The sequence below is a fragment of the Vitis vinifera genome, chromosome 17 (genome assembly GCF_030704535.1).
Source record: "Vitis vinifera cultivar Pinot Noir 40024 chromosome 17, ASM3070453v1".
NCBI classification, from domain to species: domain Eukaryota; kingdom Viridiplantae; phylum Streptophyta; class Magnoliopsida; order Vitales; family Vitaceae; genus Vitis; species Vitis vinifera.
In genome coordinates this window covers 3,438,405-3,463,770 of record NC_081821.1, presented here as the reverse complement: position 1 = coordinate 3,463,770, position 25,366 = coordinate 3,438,405, and the positions used below count along the sequence as shown (strand labels likewise).

General features: G+C 36.3%; 1 protein-coding gene, 1 long non-coding RNA gene and 1 other non-coding gene across 4 annotated transcripts; 2 read left to right on the top strand and 1 right to left on the bottom strand.

The window, feature by feature from the left end:
* Nucleotides 1–405: 405 nt before the first annotated feature.
* On the top strand, nt 406–1,301 carry LOC109124297 (uncharacterized). Its single transcript, XR_002032260.2, has 2 exons — nt 406–581; nt 1,014–1,301. It is a non-coding gene; the product is annotated as an uncharacterized LOC109124297 (long non-coding RNA).
* Nucleotides 647–749, top strand: MIR156G (microRNA MIR156g). The gene has a single exon (NR_127738.1). It is a non-coding gene; the product is annotated as a microRNA MIR156g (primary transcript).
* A 10,908-nt stretch (nt 1,302–12,209) lies between the features above and the next one.
* On the bottom strand, nt 12,210–25,219 carry LOC100266291 (uncharacterized). Of its 2 annotated transcripts, XR_002032233.2 has the most exons (4): nt 24,897–25,218; nt 13,395–13,954; nt 12,747–12,933; nt 12,563–12,648 (listed from the first exon to the last, which is right to left on the bottom strand). XR_002032233.2 is itself a non-coding variant. In XM_002277277.5 (3 exons), exons 1-3 carry the CDS (start codon nt 25,056–25,058, stop codon nt 12,576–12,578), a joined length of 795 nt encoding a protein of 264 aa, XP_002277313.2. In that variant the 5' UTR covers nt 25,059–25,219; the 3' UTR covers nt 12,210–12,575. The 2 variants fall into 2 exon arrangements, 1 of the variants encoding a protein (XP_002277313.2); XM_002277277.5 differs by lacking the exon at nt 12,747–12,933 and having other exon boundaries at nt 12,210–12,648; nt 24,897–25,219.
* Between the last annotated feature and the right edge of the window lie 147 nt (nt 25,220–25,366).

The window sequence follows — 25,366 nt, the reverse complement described above, 5'->3', positions numbered from 1 at the left end:
TCATCTGGATTTTTCACAATCAAAAAGTTATAACTAAATGATCTTCAAAAATCACACAAATCCAACTGCACATCACATACCAGAAAAAGCTGCTGCAATATCAGTGGGAATGGAACCTTTATGAGCACACAGAAATTACAGTAGGTGGAGATTTTTTGAATCATTCAAAGTCCACAAAAAGTCATGCATGTTTGTGGTGCACAACACCTGGGGCACAAGGACCATATGATTGCATGAAGATTGGGAGATATCAGACGGTCACCGTTGGTAAAGAGTGTGTGCATGGTTTACAAGGAAAAGCTAGGGTTGTTAGGAAGTTCATAGGGGGTGTCCTTTCATTCTGTATCATCTCGCGAGAAACGGTTACAAGTTGTGGGTACATGGGACAGGCACTATGGTACAATTTAAAGCAGTCGACTACCCCCTTTATCCCTTTATCATTCTCTTTTTAGGGGAGGTGTCCTTGTTGTTTTTCCTTATAAATAGAGGCTATAGCAAGTCTGTGATAGGTCATCCCCAAGTTTCTTCTCAGCACTGAAAGACTTCATATCTCTTTCTCTCTCTCTTGCTCCCTCTTTAAAGTAACTTTCTTTTTCGGATTTCACTCTAGGGGGGGTTGTAGGGACTACGGAAAGAGGAAGGCACTGGTGATGTTGTTGACAGAAGATAGAGAGCACAGATGATGATGTGCATGGAGTTTGCATCTCACTCCTTTGTGCTCTCTAGACTTCTGTCATCACCTCAGCCCCTCTTCCTCCCTCCCTCCCTCCCTCCCTCCCTATTCTCTCTATTCTTTTTTCTTTTGTTTTTTTCTTCTTCCTTAGGGCTTCCACTTATATCTTTCTTTCTCAGAGTCATGCTAATCACCACTACCCATATGAATTTTTGGCTTTGGTTTTGGTATTCTAATGCATTATTTGCATTTCATGCCTTGTAGTTCGAATTGGGGGAGGAGGAAGAAGTGGGGTTGATTTTGTCTGCTTTCTGTTGATTTTTTTTCCATTTTGTTTCAGGTTTTGCAGTTCAAATTGGGCTAGCAGAGGGAAGCTGCTTTGGGATCATGCTCTTAGTTGTTCTTGATGAAGTCAAGAAGTGGTATGGTTTGGGATTATGCTTGGACCTCTGGCTATCTAAACTAGGTGTTAATTGGTTGATGAACAGTTCAATGGGATCCATCCATGTGTAATTCAGTTCTTCTCATTCGAAGTATAGGCTAGTTTTGAAATGTAATCCTGTCAAAGGAGACTGAAGTTTTAATTCAATTTTTCAATTCATAATTCTCATTTTCATAGTTGAGATCATCCATTTTTTTATACAATTTCTTCTTGTATATATATGTATGTGCTAACAGTTGCTCTGTGGGTTGTGTTGGTTAGAAACTCTGGGATAGCTCTGCAACATGTTAATTTCAAAAAGTATAAGGTATGGGACTATTTTTTATTTTTTCATTTTCAAGAGGATGAAGACCTGCAAAATTCTGATGCTATACAGCCTATTACTGTTAAAAGTGATTCCCAGAGAAGTTGGTACCACTTGGTTTGTGGGAGAAAATAAAAGTGCCATTTTTGGGAATTGAAAAAACAAGGGACTCATTTGGTAGAAGCTATAAAGCCTAGCTACTAAGTATATTCCCACACTCTTTTAAGGGTTGCCCAGCCATTCCAAAGTTGATAAAGGAGACTACTTTGGGATCGAAATTGACCTTGATAAGGCTCATCAATGGGGATATTTATCAGCCCATTGCTCTCAAGATTATTATGAATTTTAACTAGATATAGGATTTTCATTACAACCAAGAAAGAAACCAAAATAATTCTCCAAAGGGGGCAAAACTAAAACTAAATGTTTTCGGTAATTCCAACATAGAGAGCACATATGGTTAAGTCTACAAGGTAAGGTTCATGAAATTTCTTACCTTAGTTTAGTTCAAACCTATCAAGTTGGGCTAATCATCTTCATTTAGGCATTGAAACAAGTCTATCCTTGAAACTGTCTCCCCTTGTAAGTCTAATTATCTAGGAGCAGAAGAGGATTGAGATGTTTGGCCTTTTGAAACAGCACAATTAGAACATATGTATACTCGACAAGGGAACTAACACCCACTGTAAGACCCTTCTAGGATGCTCCATTAAACTTCTACAACTCACAATTCAAGCAACTTCATTTACAAATTAACTCAGAAAATTGGAAGTTTTTGGCTTTTGAACTAGTAATGGAGTAATGGCATGAGCTCCTAATGAATTTGCCTTCATCTTCTAATGTGAATTTTCCAATCTTCCTCATAAAACATATCATGAATCAATTGTTGGAGTTTCTAAAATGTATTAAACTTCCCTTTTGTTACAATTTCATGTGGCATTTAGTGATAGAATTGCTAGAAGCAATGTTATATATATTTGATACAGCTGCTACAGTGTAACTTGCATCGATTGAGGCTTACTACAAACAAAGTTCAATTGCATTGCCGTGACAAGTACTGAGCTTGGTATGCAATTAAGTTGGCAGAAAATATAATGTTTTTTAAAGCACTCGGAAGGAGGCATGCATGGGGCTCTTCCTGATTTTAACCTTCCTATAAAAAAGGAGGACAACCTTTGTGTACTTGTGGCTCATTGTTTTTAATCACCAAAACATGATTCTTATGAGTTACTCATATGAGGAGCTGGCGGTTGAAAGGATCTTTAATTTTGGATCGTGGATGAAGGTTGAAAGGATCTTTAATTTTGGATCGTGGATGAAGATTCTTGCTAGCTAGAAAGTTGATTGAGATAAGTCATATGTCTTTGGTGCCATGAGGGCTCACAATATAAAAAAGTGGGGTACCTCCATTATCCTAGAATGGATCCAACAACTATTGTTTAGGATTGACTTAAACCAATTTGCTGTATTGTCGCGTAAGTGATCTTGAGATTTCCATCTACTTTATTCTTTTAATGTTTGACCAGATTAGAATATTAGGGTTTTGTAATTTTTGAGAAGAAAAGTAATTATTCTTCTTAGATTTCATCAAATATGAGTACATAGATATATAGCATAGCAGAAACTAGTTACTAGCCCAATAATCAATTCAGCTATAAAATAGGAAAATGTAACTACTTCATAAAAATAGAAACCCCCTAACTACAATCTCAATTATTGACTTCACATTTTATTTAACAGAAAAATAAAATATCCTAATTACTTCCTAAAACTTCGACAACCCTCCCCTCTCCCCCCACCTCAAGTTGGCGAGTTAGGATTGAACAATCCTTCGGTGAGGATATTAGCTATTTGTTGCGTTGTTGGAACAAATGGCATACAAATAACTCCATTGTCGATCTTTTCTTTTATATAGTGTCTATCAATTTCAACATGTTTTGTGCGATCATGTTGCACTGGGTTTTGTGCAATGTTAATTGGCACCTTCAACTCTTCTAGTACCTTCTTCAGCCATTACATCTCACAGACTCCATGAGCCATAACTCAATATTATGTTTTGACACTGCTTCTTGCAACCACATTTTGTTTCTTGCTTCGCCATGTGACCAAGTTACCCTAAACATATGTGCAATATCCTGATGTAGATCTCTTATCAATAATTGAACCTACATAGTTTGCATCAATGTAGACCTCAATGTTTTGATGTGTAGTCTTCTAGAAGCGTAGACCTTTGCTTGGTGTACTTTTTAAATACCTCAAGATTCGATATAATGCCTCAAGATGTTTCTCATTGGGCGAGTGCATGAATTGACTTACCATGTTCACGACAAATGCAATATCTGGTCGTGTATGTGGTAAGTAAATCAACTTCCCTACTAGTCTTTGATATCGAGATGTATCCACTAGATTGCCTTCTTTGTCATCTCCAAGTTTTTGGTTGGGGTCAATTGGAATGTCTATTGGCTTGCAACCACTAATTCCAGTTTCTTTAAGGAGATCAAGAACATATCTTCGTGTTGTGAGACAACTATTTCTTTCTTTTACCAAGCAACCTCCATTCCAAGAAAATATCTTAAGGACCCTAAATTCTTGATCTTGAACTCTGATGAGAAAGACTACTTCAACCAGTTCATCTCAAGCAAGTCATTCTCGGTGAGAATAATGTCATCTGCATACACAATTAACACAACTATCTTCCCATCTTGTGAGTGTCTTACAAACATAGTATGACCAGCTTGTCCTTGAGTGTACCCTTAACTTTTAACAAACTAAGTGAACTTCTCGAACCAAGCCCTTGGTGACTGTTTCAACCCATATAAAGATTTCTTCAGTTTACATACCTTTGAACCAAACCTTTCATCAAAGCCTGGGTCTGCATCCAAATATACGTCTTTCTCCAAGTCTCCATTAAGGAAAACATTTTTCACATCTAATTGTTATAGAAGTCAATCGAGATTTGCTGCAAGTGATAAGAGAACTCTCATAGTATTTAGTTTTGCTACAGGTGCAAAGGTCTTTAGGTAGTAAATGTCATAGGTCTAAGTGAATCCTTTGGCGACCAACCTAACTTTATACTTTTCAAGTAATCCATCTGACCTGTATTTAATTGTAATACCCATTTTACACCCCATAGTTGTCTTCCCTATAGGCAAATCCACCATCTCCCATGTCTTGTTTTTTTCAAGAGCCTTCATTTTCTAAAAAAACAACCTCCTTCCACTCAGGAATCTTTAGAGCATCTTGCACACTTTTTGGAATCTCCATACAAGACACTTGTGAGGTAAAAACATGAAAATTGGGTGAGAGATTTTTGTATGACACTTAGTTAGACAATGTGTGTTTGGTACATGACCTTACATCTTTACAGACAACAATGGGAATATTAGAATTGGTAGACTTACTAGACTTGGACCTAGAACTCATAGACTTGGGATTAAGACCTGAAGTAGACTGAACAGGTTGTGCAGGCTCAAGAAAAGTGTTACCTGGAAGGTTTGTGGACTCATGGTAGTGCAAGAGATCAACCGACTCTTTCCTTTGAGTTGTATTCTTTCATGAGTAGACAATGTTGGGTATTAACCCTGTGTTCTTGGTACTATTTCTTTTCCATTCGTTATGTTGGAGTCGTGATCTTTATGAAACAACACTAAAGATGAATTTGCATTTTCATTATTTAAAGAACTTGATTCGCTCACATCTGGTACAATAATATTTGGACTCTCAAATTGAACTAAGGGTATGGGAGAATAAACAACTAGTGAGTCCTCAAGTTGAAAATATTTTAATTGATCTGAATCTTCATTTTTTCTTCCCTTCCCTGAAGATCAATAGTGAAAAATGGTGTTAATTAGAAAAATGTGACATTCATGGTGACAAACATTTTTTAGAAACCAGGTCAAAACATTTGTATCCCTTTTTATTGGAAGCATAACCAACAAACACACATTTTTGAGCTCGGGGTTTAAGTTTTCCTCGATTGTGATCATGAATGTGAACAAAAGCGGTACACCCAAATATTTTTAAAGGCAAAGTTGATGAACACTTATTCATAGGATATAACTTATGAAAAATATTTAAAGGAGTCTCAAGGTTTAAAACCTTACTAGGCATTCGATTTATAAGGTCTATTGTAGTAAGGATGACTATGTCCCAAAGATATTTAGGTACCTTAGTTGTAAAAGGTAACACCCGAGCTATTTCTAATAGGTGTTTGTTTTTTTTTCTTTCAGCTAACCCATTTTGTTAAGGAGTATCATTGCAAGAGCTTTGATGAACAATACTTATTTTCAAGAAAAAAACTTCCCAAAATTTTGTTAAAATACTCTTTTCTATTATCACTCCTAAAAATTTGAATTTTCTTGTGAAATTGTGTTTGTACCATAGTGTAAAAAAGTTTGAAAATTGTTTCCACTTTGGATTTTTCTTTCATCAGATAAACCCAAGTTAACCGAGTATGATCATCAATAAATGTAACAAACCATTTTTTTTTTCAAAACTTGTAGAAACTCGACAAGGTCCCTAAACATCCCTATGAATCATAGTGAATGGTTTGGAGGCCTTGTAAGGTTGTGGAGAAAAAGATGCATGATGATGTTTAGATAATTGACAAATTTCGCATTGAAAGAAAAATGACATTTTATTCTAAAAAAAATAAAAAAATTGGAAACAAGTACTTCAAACACTGAAAACTTGGATGGCCTAACCTATAATGTCATATCATTATTTCACTATCCTCTGAAACAAAAACAAAATTGAAACAGGTACGTTGGTTCAGTCTACTTGAGTTGGTTCTATTTTAAAAAAAGTAGAGTCTGTCATACTTTCTAGCACTACCAATCGTCCTCCCCGAACTCAATTCTTGAAACTCACAATATGAAGGATAAAAACTAGCACGACACTTATGATCAAAAGTTATTTTACTGATTGGATAGTAAATTGCAAGATATGTTAGGAAAATAAAGCACATTATGAATTAAGAAAGGAGATAGTTGGATTGATCTGGTTCCGGCTATGGTAGAAAGGGAACCAACTACAATTTTGACATTTTTATAACCCACACAAGGATTGTAAGAGAAAAATAGTTTCGAGCAACCTATCATGTGATCAGTCGCTCTAGAATCGATGATCTAAGGATTTATTGAATTTGGGATGACACTAAAAGAGGTAATAGTGAAATAATTACCTTTTTGAGCCAAAGAACAAGACGAGATTATAGATAATTTTGGAGAATGAAAAGGTTTGTATAAGTGCTCTAATTTCTCATTCGTGAACGAGACTGTTTCTGAATTGATTTGGTGTTCTAGAGACTCCTCGGTTATGGATTGAAAAACACATCCATCTTCACTAGATTTTCTCTTCCAATTTAGTGGTTTATCATGAAGTTTCTAGTAAGTCTCCTTTGTATGCCATGGTTTTTTTATAGTGCTTACACCATGGCTTCTTCTACTTATCTGCCTCAAAGTTAAACCTTCTTTATACAAGGGCTGAGCCCACAAGTTCCTAGCTCGAACTAGACTCTAGATTTTGCAGCATAATTCTCATCTGGGACTCCTCATGCCTAACTTCAGAGAAAACTTCATGAATGGAGGGCAGTGGATTTCGGCCCAGAATCCGTCCTCTAACTTCATCCAAATTTCGATTAAGACCAGTGAAGAACATGTAGACTCGATCATTCTCTTCTCTCTTCTTATGAGGAGCACAATCATTGGAATTTTCCCTAACATTATCATAACACTAGTTCAGTTCTTGCCATAAAGTCACCATCTCATTGTAATAGGTAGTAATGTCATGTTCACCCTGTTTGGATTGCCAAAGTTGGGTCTTCAAATCAAATTTGAGACGAATTCTCCAAATCAGGATAACAACCTCGCACAACCTCCCAAACATCATTGGCTGTTGGTAAAAAAAGATGAGGTTTCCCAATCGTCGGCTCCATAGAATTGATGAGCCATGCAATGACAAGGGAATTTTCAGATTGCCATTTTTTCAAGGATAGATCATTTGCTATAGGTTGTGTCACTTCGCCTGTCAAATACCTTAATTTCCCTTTTGCATCAATCGTTAATTTCATGGATTGTGCCCATTTGAGATAGTTTTTCATGTTGAGTTTGTGAACTGTGAGTTGCAGGTTGAAATTCTAGGAAAAAAAGTCATCATTTGATGTCGAAGAAGCAGATTGGATGCTCTCAGATGAATTTGCAGAAGTTGTAGAGTTTTTTGTTGCGTCGATCATTGCCATTTTTGTCATGAGAAAAAATGTATCAAAAGTAAAAGACTTTGATACCATGTAATTTTTGAGAAGAAAAAGTAATTGTTCTTCTTAAATTTCATAAAGCATGAGTACATAGATATATAGCATAAACTGGTTACTACCCTTATAATTCCCTAACTACAATATGAATTATTGACTTCAGATTTTATTTAACAAAAAAATAAAATATCCTAACTACTTCTTAAAACTTTGACAAATTTTATAGATTAAATTTAATTTTAATGACCTAGTCACACCCATGGTGTTAGTAAATGCATCAAATTTCAATTGGTTTGATTTCACTATGATAAGCACTTAGAGTAATTTTAATGACCTAATCACACCCCTCTTGGAAGTCATTTTGGCCACAAAAATATGAAGATGGTGGTGCTAGTGAATGCATCAAATTTCAATTGGTTTGATTTCACTATGATAAGTACTTAGAATAATGATGAGATTCAAAATATGAAAAGATAAACATGACGAGGAAGTTCTAGATCACACAAGAAGATATAGTTATTAGTGGTATTAATAATAATTGGATCTCATATTGCGAATCATATGTAACACATACATAGTTGATTTTAGATAATTGCTATACTTAACGCATTATAATGATAAGGTTTCAAATGTTACAAAAAAATATAAATTAGAGTAATTTTAATTGAAAGTGATATTAATAGTTTTCTCTTTAATATTAATAGATTATACAAAAAAAATTGTAAAATTAAAAATATTATATAACGCATTTATTTAATGGCTAAAACAGAGTGTTAAAGGGTATGCATGGGGAAAAATAAGAAAATGAAATATGTAAAAGGAAAAAATTAAGAAAATGAAATGAAAATACATAAAGGGAAAGATAAGAAAATAGATTAGAAAGAAGGAAAGGACTCTAGATTGCAAAAGAAGATTGTAAATAGAGCAAATTAGAGTAATTTTTGTTCAAAGTAATATATGTATATATATATATTGCAATTCTTTACCAAAAATAGATTAGTTAAGAAATGGAGATGGACTAAGTTATATCTATTCAAGGAGAAACAAGGAAGAGATGAAAAATAAGGTACATCCGAAAATTGGTTTGTTTCCCATCTATTACACTAAAGAAAGACATTAATGCCACCATCTAAAGAGATGGTTTAATGGAATGGTTTTAGATTCTTTTTATTGTGGGTGGGTATCAAAATTAGATAACGGAATTTAGGCATGAAAGATGAACCACAACCTTAGATTTGGTGGGCGAGTGGATATGAACTTTGAAGTTTGAAGAAGAAACCCTTTGCCTCGAACGCAAAAGGAAAGGGGAAAGTAAAAAGGAAAGATTCCGCTTGGACTGCGGTCAGTTTGTCAACTACACCCAGGACAAAACTACCTTTCCAAGAGACTCTAGATGACTTCTTTTGACTATCATGGAGGAGATAACGTTTACTGCTCCTCCATTTTCTTTCCTTTTTCTCTTTACCACTTCAAAAGGAAGAAGAAAGGTGTAGAACAAGAGGCTATTTTCAGACACAAATGTAGGTAAACTCCACCAATCTTCATTCCAATGCAACTATTTTGAACCCTTTTTAACTATTCAGCAACATATAAAAAGGAAGAAGAACATTGCAAAAACACTGGTATTCTCTTTTTCTTTGAGCTGATCACGTATGGTGCAATTATTGATTCAATTACCAAGCATGATAAAGATTAGTGCTTGTCCCTAAACCATCCCTTTGGGGGAGAAAAGGCATGCCATTTCACAGAAATGGACAAATATAACGTCAGGCAGGAAATGCCTTCAGTTCCTTTAGCAAAATCTAATTAGCAATGATTCCGACGGTATATCAAACAAACAATCAAAAGATGGGATAGCATTTAGCGATTTTTCATCCATTACAATTGACTTATGACCAAAAAGTTCTCTCACGGAATTTAGATCCTTTCAGCTAGTGGCCAGCAATTTTTTGTGGCCACTAATCATGTATTGTCTCAAGACTTTTCCTGGGTGACAATACGGATGCATGCTTGGTTCATGAATTTCACACATAAGGCATCGAATCAGTTCAACTTTGACATGGCCACGATTATTGAGTATCCAGTCGACGAACATGCCCAAATTCATTCGGGAGACCCCATGACCACTAGTTGGAGCATTTTGAGTTCTGTATTTGTTGACTACAATGGCAATAATGCAACACTTTTTTGAAAATTTTTGAGCTATATATTCAACCATGCTCACATTATTATACTTACTTTTGAAAAGATTGTTTCGACATCAGATCAGAACTCTTGAAAATCTAGAAAAGGAGGTGAATGTGGGATATGAACTTTGATCTTAGATACATAAATAGTCGTGGTAAAACTAGTAATTAGCACTTAGTACCTTCAGTTCCAACCAGAAAGCTTTCCAGCTTTCCAACCATTGGTATATATGTATTCACTGCCCATGGACTTGAGGGGACTATATATGACATGCATGAGTCCCATCTTTCTAAACCTAGCTAATGATGGAAGGGATGACCAGCTCCATGGTGGCTTGGGAAATTCACACAAAGAGATATTGCAGTTTGAGTCTTTAGTATGATATGATGTGATAAGTGGGAATGCAAGTTGAATCTTTGATGGCATACAAGGACCTACCAAAATTGTTCAGTTTTTTGGCATCTTCACATGACTCTTTTAACATATTTAAGATGAAGCAGGGTGTATCAAGTACTGGGCACTAGTAGTGATCGGGGGACCTTGCGGTCCCATATATGGGAAGGACCACCCACTGGGGGAGGTGATACGTGCGCAGTGGTCCAACCCATCTTTATACATACATCGTCAAAAAATCTATCATCTGTCTGAATCAGTGGGGGCGACAACAGGCGACTTTCTCTCAATGCTAAGCGCAAGACACCAAGAAATAGCCTCCATTCCCTCCTGTTTCCTCCCTCCAAAAAAATGTCTTGCTTTTGCACCAAAAATTCATTTGAAAGCTGCGAAGGGAACAACTTGCATGTGAACCACCTCGAAGCACATGACCCTGCATGTGAAATGTTTGTATGTGATAGAGAAATTTGGACATACTGGCATGGCCCCTACTTGCATCGCTTGAAGCCTCGAACCCCCTTCTCTCACAATTATTTTCACTTTGCCCCCCTTTATCTACATATCTATCATTCACAACATATTTTCTACTGTCTATGTGGAGTGGATGAATGCATGGAAGATATGTATAAACTTAATGCAAATGGATTCAATCATTTTTTTTTTCTCTTCACTGAATTTAATTTCTATTATCAGTCATGTTCATATATACTAAATGGTTAAAATTTTATAATTCAAGAATTTTGCCCATGGTGCTTCTAGGACTACCATATATACCGACATCCAGAACCTCCATAGTTAATTATTTTTCAATAATTGGGGTTCATTTTGAAATATTCTAGAATAAATAGAAGTCAATCTTTAAGACCCATGACAAGACGGGATAACAACACTAGAAATTGGATAGAGATGAAATGTTGACCCCGGTTTTGATTATTGTTTTAAATATTTAACAAATTTATAATATTTTTAATATCATCTTAAACATATTAGTTTATATATAATTTTTATATTTAATAATTAAAAAAATAGATATAAAATTATGAAACGGGATTCCCAAAGAATTCCCCGTCCCGCCCCATTTACATCCGTATTGGGTAAGGCATACTGACATGTTGGTAAGAGGCATGGAAAGCTTTTTAAGGGGCTGCGCCTCTACTCCCCCACCCTTACCAAGATTGGGAATTATTGTTTCACAACACCCTTACCACTCGGCATAATATCTCTAGTGGACCTTCTTTGAAACAAAGTATTATTAGCCCTTTATTCATTCATTAAAGCACTCTATCCTCAGCTTCACTCTTTTGGCTTCAGATGTCCCACTTTAATTGGCTTTTACTTTTAATTATTCCAGAGAGTACAACCAGATCCCATCTTGTCCAACTAAATCTTCTACTGATTAGTTTCTTTCCAAAGATGCATAAGGAAGGAGGTTATTATGCAATATGCTTAAATTTTCAAATTTTCAAACTTCAAAATTACGTGTTACCCATGTACTATCAAACGTAGATTATAAGCTAAAAGTACAAAGGAATGAGATTAAGATATAAAAATACAAATAAATTAAATTATGATTTAATCATATGTGACAAAAGGTGGGTACCGAAAAAAGTACTGTTGGGTACCTTAGATAGATTCATATTTTTAATGAGCAATTTTATGAAATTCTTGTGACAGTGGAAAAGATATTGAAGACTTTTTCTGAAGAATTGGGACACTTGCATGCTTTCTAATTAAGTCATGGCATGTCACCCCTGTCCCCATAATCGGAGTAAATGGAACTTTTTCTTCAAATCAGCCCACACCCCATTTGCTTTCCTCCTCTTCTTATCCTTTCTTTCCTCCCCATTATGGGCAGCGCAGATTTTGTTTCATTGAATAATGAATTGCAAGTTCTTTACTTATTTTATTTATTTTTTCTTCTGTGGTTTGGGGTTTTGTTGAACTAAATGTTGTTAAAGAGGAAATACCAAGATAGTTTATGAGTTCTATGAATGATTTGGAAATGATTGGCAATGTTAGGCATACATATCATCCACAGGAAAAGAACAGGTGGGAATGGAGGAGAAATTAGTAGTTTCAGAATTTTTTACAATGGTATCTTTCAGAAATGGAAGCCATGGACTTGTGTGGCTGAAGGGGGATGAAAAAAACAAAAAAAAAACCCAGAGCTGAAAGCTTGAAGACAGCATTCTCTGACAAGCATAAACAGACAAGGCAGCTTTCTGCAGACTTGTCTGATCCCGGAATGCTTGCAGAGGGCGAAAGCGACAACATTTTGGCTCGGGGCCCAAGCTTACAGAAACTGGGACATTTGATTCAAGAGCAATCAATCAATGAAAATTGGGATGCTGCCTGTAAGTAGAGGGCAGAAGAGCTGAGAGTCCTCAAAAATGTTTTCCCTGAGAATGAAGAACAAAGACTAAGATACAGCAAGGTAATATGGAACCACTGAATGGACAAACTGAGATGAAGCAAGCAGCCCCAGAAATATTAAAACCTGAATGACTAGAACCTTGAGATAACAATGCCTTGTATACAGCAGCAAGCTTGAACTATGGTGACCCATTGACTCTAATCATTCTATTTCATGAAAATCCTTCATTGAAAAGTTACTAGTCTATTTTCAAGAGTACAGTCTGGAGTCTCTGGACTATGGTTGTATATCTAAATTAAGGAGCAATTAACTGTAGGATGCAAGATAAAATAGAGGAAATGTTAGAATGATAAATATTTGGAAAAGGGGAAATCAATACAGTTCTCATAAAACATGAACTAATAATTATACAAATCTCTAATATATGAATTCAAGAATTAGATGACTTGCCAATCTAATAGCTCATTGTTACATGGGCATTCGGGAAAACATTTCTTTCTTTTGAAAAGCATAAACAATTCCTTGATCTTTGCCCTCAAAAGCAAGAAAAGTATTTCTAAAATGTTCACGTCTTCTTATAATTTAAATACAAACAAGGTTTAAAAAAAGGGAAAGTGCACACACTAGTGGATGAATGCCAAAAGACAATTTTTAGGCTAGAAGGAGTTCAGGAAGGAACCTACAAAACCTAATTCATACACAAAAATTTCCATTTAGATTCTAACTAAAGTTCACCAAACGATGAATGCATTAGTTTTCAACAGCACTTACGCTGATCGACTGACTGACCCATTTTCTTTGGCTTGCACTTCCTCTTCGATTGAGTGGCTATGAAGATGCCGTGTGAAACTGGTAGTTGTGTCCAGGAAATAGAGCATAAATGACATTATGCAGCAGCAGACAAACATGGGTATAGGCCCAAAAATCCAGAGGAAGAGAGGGAATGACAAGTAGAATGCTCTCAATCCAAGGGACCAAAAAATGCTTCCTCGATCCAAGTTTCTCGCAACATACTCAATAGAATCTCTTTTGCCCATTGATGTAGGCAAAGTAACCAAGAAGCTGACATGGGCATAGTATCTGATAGACTGCACATTGCAAAGAAAGGCAACAAGGAAGCACAGCAAGATAGAAAAGTATTTGATTGAAGAGACAAGGGAAGTCTTATTTCCATAAACTAATACTGATGCTGTGCTGCTAGACTTGGAGGTGCTGCTCACAAAAACACTGATCAGTGAACTAAGAGTGATGGCAGTTGTTGCCAAAAGTGTAGCCGCCATGATGTTGTTGCGTATAGTTTGAACTGCCAAAACACCATTCTTCAGGGGATCCTAAAATTAACATAATGGAGTTATCACTAGAAACTGAAATTTTTACTTGTAATTGAGTGTTAAGGAGAATTCTTGAAAAAGTATACCACTTTGAAAATGAATTATCCTAGCTAGTAACCATAGAAAGCCTAGATAGCCAGTAACTCAATAATTAAAGTATGAAATGCGTCAGAGAAACAGGGATTATCCTGTTGGCAAAAAAACTCAATCCAAGAAAGAAGTTGCACCTGTAACTAATGAAACCCTTAGCATATATTAGGTAATAGGTAATACCACTTCCATTATCACCATCACCACCATAGTTTGATCATATTAACTAACATGTCAAAGACAGACCCTACTGTTTTCATGGATCATTGTCACATGTGACTGGTAATGTTAATCAATGATTACTTCCCTTCAATGATAATAACAAAATCCACAAATTTTGTATTTTTTTTTTTTTTTTGGATTAAGTAAATCGCAATAGTATAAAGTGCCAAAAAGGGCACACCAAAGTACACACTGTGTATATAACCACTGCCAAAAAGCGTCAAAAAGGACAGGGAAAACAAAAATACTCCCTCCATTAATCCGACCCCAACCAATCAATAAAATCGACTAAGGACATAGTTGTATTTTCTATAAACAAATTAGTCCAAGATAACAAGCTACACAAAAACAAGAATTTCAGCCTTTGAATAGAGAGCTCCACATTCTCGAAAGATGTTTTATTTCTCTCTTTCCATATTGAAGAGACAAAAAGGAGCTGTCCTCCAAACTTTTTTACGCTTTCTTCTAATAAAAGAGTCATGCCACCCTAAAAGGGTCTCTCTAACCATAGAATGGATCACCCAATATGCCCTGAACACAAAGAACAAGAGTTCCCATAACACCTTTGTCTTTCCACAATGCAAGGGGATATGATCAATTGACTACTCATGAGCATAACAAAAGAAGCATCTATTGGCTAAAGAGCAACCCCTCCTTCGTAATTGGTTTAAAGTCAAAACTTTCCCCCACATCACCTCCTAAGCAAAAAAGCTTACCTTCGAAGGAACCCACACATTCCATGCTACACTAGATGGGAATGGTTCTACACTTACCGCCTCAAGGGTAGAATAGAGGGACTTAATAGGGGGGACTTAACAGAGAAGTATCCACTCTTTGTCGCCACCCAAAACACCTTGCCCTCCCTATCCACATCCACTGCCTTATCTTAAAGTCTTGACAAAAAGCACTCCACAGTCTCGATCTCCCTATCATTGAGAGGTCTAAAGAAGTTAGGAATCCAAACATCCCTCTCATTAGAATGCAATCATAAGTCTGCCACCCAAGCCTCTTTAGAACTAGTTAGGGTAAATAAGGAAGGGTACAAGACACATAAAGGCTCATCATCACACAATTTATGTTTCCAAAACTCCCACAAATTCCTTATGGCCTTCCATAACCCAACACCAAAGCTACCCCTCACTTCCTTAGAGCACCAACCCCCTTTTATTTCCCCATATTTACCATTAATAATTTCTCTTCATAAGACATCCCTTTCTATAGCAAAGCATCAATTCCACTTGCAAATGAGAGCCTTATTTAGAGAGTGAAGGCGTCCAACTCCAAGTTGTCTAAGCAAACGATAGCCCACTTCACTAAATGAGGCTTACTCTCTAAAAACTCACCTCCCTAAAAAAAGTCTCTTTGAATTTTCTCCAACCTCCAACAAACTCTCCTCGGCATCCGAAGCAAAAACATAAAATAGATTGGCAAGCTAGCTAATGTACTCTTTACCAACGTTAACCTACTTCCTTTAGAAATATATTGTCATTTCAACATTCCCAATCTCTTTCGGAACCTTTCTTCAACCCCATCCCAAGCCACCACAAAATTATGAAACAGCTCCTAGAGGGAGCCCCAAATTAGTGGTCGGGAGCACACCCACTTTGCAACCAACTTTGGAAGCCAACTCCTCCACATTCAACACCCTTCCAACCGAAATGAGCTCACTCTTAGCTAAGTTAATTTTCAAACCCGAAATGGCCTCAAACCACATAAGCAAGCAACTCAAGTAAGTCATTTAGTTAGGAGTGACCCCACAAAACACCAAAGTATCATCGGCAAACAAAAGATGAGAAACCTCCAAGCCCTCTCCATTTCTATCAAATAAAGAACACTAGTATTGTAAATTTTTCTAAATAAATACTAAAACATCATAATTTGGTCACAATGACATGTGCAACAACGCCAGTATTGTAAGAAAGAATATGTAAAATGGAATAAAAGATGAATATTGAGCACCCACATATCATGATTAAGAAAGAAAATACCACCCTTTCCTTGTAAAGTTATAAAGCACAACCAATCATTCATAAAGCATATTCATGACCCACCAAACTTTTGGTGGCAATTGTATAAAATAATCCTCATTATTATTTGTTGCAATTGTATAAAGTTGCAAAAAAAAAAAAAAAAAAAGCCTCCAACTTGAATCTAGTTGGTTAATACCATTTGAATCCCTTATAATTATTTGTTGCTAAACCAAAAATGTTATGAACTCCTGAATATTTATTAGCACCAACACTAGGGGTATAATTCTCTTCAAAACATTGTTATTGGCAGGTTGGCTACACTCAAACACATGGCCTCAAGTTGACATCCAATGCTTGAACCAATTGAGCTACATATTTGTGAAGGAAGAGCCCAAATGAAAGAAAGAAAAATAAATAAATTAAAGAGAAAAATAAATTATATGATAGAAGTACCAGGATATTATAAATGATGTTCATAGAGATCAATATTTTAAAATGAGTGGAAAAATGTGTATAGCCAAGAGATAACCCAAATATGACTATTTTCATCATCATAGAAAGATTATCCATAAGAAACATGACATAGGAAGGGATGTGCAATGGATAGAGCACGATTTAGGAACCTTTAAAGAGAACCCCTAAAAGGGTCAAGTTGTCAGAGGTGAAACTAAAAGAAATCACTTTCAAATCTCATGTAACTTGGTCAGTAAGGACTACAGTATTCTTCCGTACTTGGTTTTCTTGAATCTATTACGATAGAATCTTTTGTGCAAGGCGCTACTATTAGCTATTTACTGCTATAGTCCTTTGTTTTTCTTAGAGTCTTTTCTTCTTAACCCTTCTAGTGACTTTAAACTTAATATTGATTGCATACTTATAAAAAAAAGTTGACATAGTAAAGCAATGGCATAGTTAGACATTTATTTTTGGGAGGAAGGAAAGAGGAATATGATTCAAGAGTGGGGGTGAGGGGTTAGGGTTCATTTTTTCTTTTCTCTACTAGCCCCCCACTCACCGCCACCACAAGGCACAAGGCGACTCTTACCCTATAGGAGAGTTGCCTAGAAAATTGAAGTAAAATGCATGAAGTGAGGACTTGCATCTAAACTATTCACCCACCACCACCACAAGGTACAAGGTGACTCTTACCCTATAGGAGAGGATATTGCCTAGAAAATCAATGTAAAATGCATGAAGTGAGGACCTGCATCTAGAGTATGGTTTGGATATATAGTCCTACAAAAACGAAGAAATTTTTATAAGAAAGCTCCAAGACCGACCATTTTTTATGTATAAAAATTAAGTGTAGTGCAAATGGATGAGTTTTGATACGATACCAAGAACAACCAAGTAAGAAATGAAACCATGTCAAGAAAAGCTAGAGGTGGAAGAAAAGACACGGTTGTTCAGTCAAGGTGAGAAACTAACAACAAAATCTTCTTGTTCCATTTGAAGAAAGGGTTGCTTTTAATACATTGGTAGATCATCAAGTTCAATTTGTCTAGAGTAATAAGGTTTTCTAAAAACTTAAGTTATTAGGATTTAGGCCTACAATGTACATCATGCTCTAACAAACCTACTATGCAGCTCCATATCTGCACATGAGAGGCAGAAACTGCAGTAGCAGCATATCATAATGGACATTAATGGACACAAAGAACACTAACATCTACTTGAGCCAGGAGCCTTTAAAGCATATAATTTATCCACATGATCATGATGGACTTGATTTGCCCAAGCTAGTTTCCAAACTTCACCCAACACTTCTAAGATGCATGATTGTCATGTTCATAATAAGTGCAATATCTATCTCTTCCACCTCTACGGCATCCACAACCACACTAAGAAATAATTCATCTCCTGCGACCAGCAGGAGAAATTAGGGCAAGCTTCATGTGTGTTGTGGGCTGAAAAGAAGAAGCTTACTATAATCCCTCTCTAAAGGTCGGAATAGGCATTGTTGACTGTAGGCAGTTGCTGATCTGTTAAAATGTTATACTTGAAACTTTCATAATAGAATTAAGCCAAATAGGAATTTACTTTTCTTTGTCAACAAGGTACATCCATGCCATTTATTAGAGGATGATAGATATTGAGTTCCTCCCATAATCCTTCGAAATTCCCATAACACTCACTTAGTGCATCATCACCTTGTTGACATGAAAATATGGTTGAACACAAATAATAAATTCAGGATATATTTTAATCCTATGTAAACCTTTGTGTAAGTGCATTCCAGATTTTATTTGTCATACTTAAAGACATTGTGGTAAAAGGAATATGAGGCTTCATACTGTTCCATGACTATAGTGTCTTCCTTTCACCATGAATCATAATCCTTTTGAGCATGTTAGAGAAGAAAAATCATGTAAGAATTTTAACTTCCCTCTGCGCTATCAAATGAATTTCAACTGCTTTTGACCAGAGAATGTAGTTTAAGTCATTAAGTTTAACATCAGTGACAGAGGTATTAGCTCCAGGCAGTGCAGAAGAAGCCACAATAGATAGAGAGATATCAGATTTAGGAAACACGGGGGATTGAAAACCAGAGATTTCAGCAACACCATATTAGCGGCAGCAGCAGCAGATGGCATTTCTAGATTTCCAGTGCAGGATGATGGAAAAAGGGGTTAAGGATGGTGATTAACATTTCTGAACCTGCTCTAATACCATGTTGAGTAAGCAACTTTCCTAAAAGCTTAATCTATTAGGATTTAGGCCCACAATGTAAATATTATACTCCAACAATTTGTTTGGCAAATTAATAAAAAATAGAAGAATGAAGGATAGAAGTTTCTCTTAACCGATCAACCCTCTACAAAATATTCTTATATACAAGTTAAAAGCATAATGTATTTTCTAACGCTCCTCTCAGGCAACTAGTTGGTGTATAATTAACGTGGATTTGGGAGTAGGGGATGGGATGGTGGTTGTGAAAGCTTTGGTACAAAATCATAAGGTTGATTTGGTTTTTATATAAGAGACTAAATTGGAGGTGATTTTCTATTAGTTAGTAAGAAGTTTGGGAGCGAGCCATTCAATGCCAGGAGCTCAATGAGATATTGGTTATGTTTTAGAAATAAGGTTTTGGATTTCTTGGAGATGGAGGAGGGAACCTTTCCCCTGTCCTATAAGTTCAAAGACCAAGAGGATGGTTTCCTTTAAATGTTTTTTATAATGTATGGTATGTGGTGGGAGCAAAGAGAAGGGAACATTGGGAGAAGTTAGGGGCTATTAAAGGTTTATGGGTGTGTTCTTGCTGACTTTAGTGTGATTCAACCCCCTCATGAGCATAGCAATTGTGTTACAATGTCCTTAAAAGTAAGGGATTTTTCTAAGTTTATTGACATTTATAGTTTATAGGATAACCATTTGGTCAAAGATCATTGTACTTGGTGCGCAAGTTAAGATGAAAATTCTAAATCATGTTCAGACCACTTTCTCCTTTCTAGATTGTGAAGAGAGCTTTTAGATGTATCTCGATGTGATCTACCTAGATAGATCTCAAAGCATTATCCTATCCTTCTTGATTGCGCTAGTATTGGGAGAGAAAAAATCCTTTCATATTTGAAATTATGTGGCTTAAGTAGACAATTTGGGAAGCTAGTTAAGAACTGAGGGAAAGTTATCAGTTTAAGGATTCCTCTAGTTTCATATTCTCGGATATTGGTAGTGTAATTGTTAGTAAGGCTTGTGCTTTGGATTATATTCATTTCTAGGATAACAAGGAGAGTTGGGGGGTGGGGGTGGTTGTGGGAGTGGAGGGAATGGGGGAGTAGAGGGAGGGGAGGAATCTTACAGGGAAAAGGTAAAATTTAAGAAGTTCAATTGACAAAATTCAAATTCTAGCTGATATGGAAGAGCCTTATGGCAATAGAAAACTTAGACTTTGTGGCTTAAAAGGGGGCATGAAAATGCCAAATTCATTCACAGAGTTGTTAATGCTCATAAGAGGATTAACCTAATTAGTAAAGTAAGGGTGAATGGTGTGTGGCTTTAAGGGGCTTCAAAAATTAATGCAGTGATCACCGATTTTTTCAAGAGGCTGTATTTGGATTCAAGGGTTAGAAGGCTTAGTTCTGATGGAATCTATTTTAAAGAGTTCGATTTGGTGTATGAAGTGAATTGGGAAGTGCTCTTTCTTGTCTCGGATGGGTGTAAAGCTCTAAGCCTTGATGGTTTTCCGTGGCCTTCTAGTAGGAAATTGGAAACAATTCATCATGAAGTGATAAATTTTTTTGTTGAATTTCATGAGAAAGCATATTGTAAAAGATCTTGAATGTTATATTAAGGATATTTTTTAATTTTATTTTTTTTTAATTGGCCCATTAGCTAGAATTCTTAAGAAACCTAAAGCCAATAAGGTTATGTAGAAATGGAATAGCCATTCCTTAGAATATAAGGAATACCAAATAGTGGAATAGCTATTCCATTCCATCTCCTATACCAAACATACCCTTAAGTCTTTGTTCCCAACAAAAGAAAAGAGAAGAACATTAAGAATTTCCATCTCATTAGTTTGGCGAGGGCTTGTAGAGTCAAGTGCTGAAAAATAGATTGAGGAAAGTTTTGGGTGATGTTTGATGCTAAAAATGAATTTTTTAGAAGGGAGAAAGATTCTTAATGTGGTGCGTATCATATACAAAGTCATTGATTCTAGGTTGAAGAGTTAGGGAGTAAGGGTTGCTTAACAGTTAAATATCATGAAAATTTTCAACCATGTTAATTGGGATCTTTATGCTAGCTATAATGGAGAAAATAAGTTTTGATTAGAAATGCATTAGGTGGATAAAATTCTGCATCTATATAGTCTATTTCTCTAAGTTGGTTAATGGGTCTTTGATAGGCCTTTTTCCAAGCTCATGGGGTCTGAGAAAGACGGATTGTTTTTCCTCTGCTTTGCTTGTGTTTGTCATGGAAGCCTTAAGTTGTTTGTCTTGAAGAGGAGACTAGATAAGAGGTTTCAAAGCGAGGTGAGGGTGGAGAGTAGAGGAAGAGTGGATACTTCTCACTTGTTCTCCATGATGATTCTTGGTTTTTCTATGATGTGACTAATACACGATTGTTTCATGAGAACTAGGTTCTCTTTTATTTTGAAGTGAGAGTTGACAATTAATTTAGAGAAGAGCAAATGTGGATTTACTTGTTTCAATCCATGGCTGTAAGTAGGGGAAGTTGTCTCCCATTTACTTGGACTTATTCTTGGGTGCTTCTTTCAAATTAGTAGTGACTTGGGGCTTAGTAGAAAAAAAAAATCTCAAAAAAGACTCAATTGGAAAAGGCGATATCTATCAAAGAGAGCAGGTTTACTTTCATTAAAAGCTTTCTGCTTCACCAACTTACCTTAGTTTGGTGTTTTTGATGCCACGAGTAGTAAGGATCGGGTTAGAGAAGATTTAACTGAGATTCTTGTGAGGGGCAGTAACTTTTAGAAAAAGATCCTCCTAGTTAAGTGGCCTACTATTTGCTCTGAAAAAGGAAGGAAAAGTCTCAGGATTAGAATTCTTTCTATTTCTAAAAAGGCTTTAATATGGAAGTGACTTTGGAGGTTTGTGATTGAGCAAAATCACGTGTGTGGCATAGTCACCCAAGATATGTTTTGGGAGGAAGAGAATAGTTAGACCTCTAAGGACAATAAGGAGGGGTATGAGATTGGCCTATGAAAGGCAATTAGAAAAGGGTGTGAAGCTCTTCATTAGAATAAGTTTGTTACAGTAGTAAATGATTGTTGCACAAATTTTAAGTTTGACATGTGGTGTGGGGAGCATCAATTGAATACATTTAAAATGCTTTTGCAAAAACATGCTAGGGTGGTGGATCTTTGAAAAGATGGGTGATCTTGGTGATTGACTCACTAATCCCCTCTAGGTGATCTTGGTGGTTGCTCACTAATCCCCTCATTTTCATAGAGGCTTCCCTGATATAGAGTTGGGGATGGTGAACACATTTCTCCAATCCATTGTTGTGAGAAAAGATCGTAAGAGATGGTCTGAATGTTAACAAAGTGTAATTCATTCCATAGCCTTTTGGACTTAATAAGGTCTTTTCTTTTTTCTTGCTAGGGAAATTTCGATTCCTTTGGTACCTCCCAAAATTAATTTCTTTGCTCTAGAGGCGTAACAGAGAAAATTCATATAAACACCAGCTTATGAAAACATTGGGGTGGAACGGTAGTTTTGTTCGGATAAGGACAAGAAGGCTGCTGAGTCTTGCTCCTTCGGGCATAATTTGATCCATTTGGAAGGAGACAGAAGAAATTTCAAAGCCAAGGAAAATCCAAAACTGCCAGTGAAGAACACCTTTTTTACAAGCTTTGTTTCTTAGCCATTAGCTTCATCAGATCTTAATGCTGGTTCTTTTTAGATTTTGTTGACGTGTTAGGCAGAAGATACCTTTGATCTGCTTTTCTTTTTCCCTTAGTGTGCTTATTACCGGTGTTTTAGGTTGTACCCCCTTTCTGTTAGATGCTTTTAAAAAATCCTTTTTATTTTCCCATCAAGAAAAAAATAATAATAAGAATTCCAGTTGTATGCTGACTCCTATTATGATGCTATCACAATATAAATTCTAAGGCAACTAAATTTCCACCTTTATCTCCTTGAGAAAAATATCATAATACAAATTCATATGCAACTAAACTTCCATGCCTAACTCCAAAAGAATTCTCAACCATAGGATTTCATGAAACCCAAGGATTACTGCTTGAAACTCACTTTCTGCACTTAATCTTCATATCACTGAATGAACTCAGTTGGCCAAGTTACAAGGTTTCAACACATGGAGGTGTGATGCCAAGACAGATCTCTCATAGAATAAAAATCAGTCCACCCTGCATCTGCATAAGTTTCCACTCGCATATGGCAATGGCCATGCTTTGGTTGCATAACTCCCTCACCAGAACCAGACTTTAAAAACCACTAGATACTCAGCCTTGAGATGACAAGAAGTACGATAATGCATATCTGACTAATCACACTCATATTATAAGAATTATCAGGTCCAGTAAGAGATGTGTATCTCAACATTTCTATCAATATCAATTACATCCCTTGATTAGTAAAAGGAGTCTGCCTGCAGGTTGCCACCCTTAAACTCAAGTTTCTCTAAAACAAAAATACCTCAGCAAACCATGTTATTTCAATGCCAAGGAATTATGAGGGTTGTAAGTCCTCCAATTAAGTTTTCTTCCTGACTACTCCTTCAAAGATGAAATTTCAATTGGACCATTTCCAGTCAGCACCATATAAAAAATCAACATGGTTGCTTCATGGGCTTCTTCTAGTAGCATACCATACTTTCTCCCCACTTTTAAACACTTTAAAACCTAAGGTAAACATGATATGCACTTCTTACTGAAGATCACCATGCAAGAAAGCATCCTTTACATCTAACTGAAAATATAAGCAATCCAGGCTCAGTACCAGAGATGATTGGACCTAAATCGAGTTCATCCTAGCAATAGGAGCAAAGTTTTTCAATAATCAATGGCCCTAGCCTGTGGAAAGGCCTAACTACCAATTTAGCTTTCTAACACTTTGTACGATTTAATCTATGTTTTACCATATCTTCCTTCAATAAACCAATTTTTCGCATAATAGCCCAGCTGTTAGAAGTTGGAATAATTTCAGATTTGTTTCCTACAAGAAAGAGAAGTCATCAAATCTCTAATGAAATCATGTTCTTCTTCGATGGCTTGTCAGGTTTCTCTGGGGAAAGGGGAAAGGGGAATGGGGAAGCAGGAACACTTAGGGAAAAGTTTGTAGATTATAAACTAAAAAGTTAGTTACAATTTGGGGCAATGTACTTTTAAAGACTGCTTAAGAAAGACAAAACCCCTAACAATAATTTGGAGCAGAGTATAATAGTCACCAAAAACTCAGGGTAGAGGCCTTCTCCCTAGCACCCTCTTGCCTGCCATTATAGCAACCCAAGCCTAAGTCATAAGATTCACAAATCACTCAACAGTACTGTGACAGGGCCCGGATGTGTCCAAGAGACCGTATAACTGCAAAGCACAAAGTTGCAACGAAGCAATGGGATAAGGTGTTATTCAATTGCAAAACTTGTTACCCATTATATCTGGCAGTCTTCTGTAGTTCCATTAAAAAAATTAAAAAATAAAAATAAAACAAAATTCTCTCTGGGTTGCCATGATTGGAGGCCCAGTGTTATCAAACAGCAAGAACTAATCTATTGTATTGTGGGTAGTTTCTGAATTCCTCTCCAACTTTCCTGGAAAATCTCATATACTACTGAAATCAAGAATGAATCAGCTAGAATATTCGAATTTCCACAAAAAAGATGGAGTTAAAGCAGCAGAATTTCCACAACAATGAGTAGCATCAGCAGCTACTGAACCCCAACAAGTAGATCAGATAAAACAGGGACATAAGGTCTTCAATAAACAACCTTTGTTCCCTTTATTTTTCTCCAACTTTCTCTGCATCTTCCATAGATCAAGGAAACCAAGAAACCAGAAAAGAGACTCACAAAAACAGCACCATGTTTTGCACACCGCTTACTAAACTAAAACAATTGAGATAACCAGGCTTCGAGCAGCACCGTACGCTTTTCTTTTTCTTTTTTTGGGGAATTGTGAAGCAAATATGAGTTGGAATTTGAAAAAAAAAAAAAAAACGGGGAGAGAGAAGAGAACTTACAGCCATCAAGGAAAAGACCCATTGTCGGCGAGACTGAGCATTGATGCCGATGACAGTGCGGCTGGGAGAGCGGAGAATAGTGATGAAAAGCCATACGTGGTAAGCACCCATCACCGCCAGACCCAGCGGCACCACCACGTAATCCAGATGCTCCTCCTTCATGCTGCTCTCTCTCTCTGTTTCACCTTCCCTGTCTCTCTCAATGATTTCTTTCAGCTTCACGTCCTGTCAATGATTTAGGCATTAGCCACTCCACTCCATGATTAAAGCAGCAGTCAAGTCTTAGTTAGAGACTACCGGCCAAAGTAATGCCCACAGCTTCTTTTTTTTTATTCTCATTTTTGTTTCTTTATTTCCTTCAGTGGCGGGATACATATCGATTGTTTTTTTTTAATTTTTTTAATTCCATATATTACATTTCTTAAATTAGTTTTATTGCCACATTATAATCCCCAAAAAAAACAAATTAG

Coding starts and splice junctions, on each gene's coding strand:
- LOC100266291 (XM_002277277.5), bottom strand. CDS start 25,058: ATGAAGGAGGAGCATCTGGATTACGTGGTGGTGCCGCTGGGTCTGGCG. Junction 13,955..24,896: donor GGGTCTTTTCCTTGATGGCT/GTAAGTTCTCTT, acceptor TGTTAATTTTAG/GATCCCCTGAAGAATGGTGT. Junction 12,649..13,394: donor GGGTCAGTCAGTCGATCAGC/GTAAGTGCTGTT, acceptor CTTCATTCTCAG/GGAAAACATTTTTGAGGACT.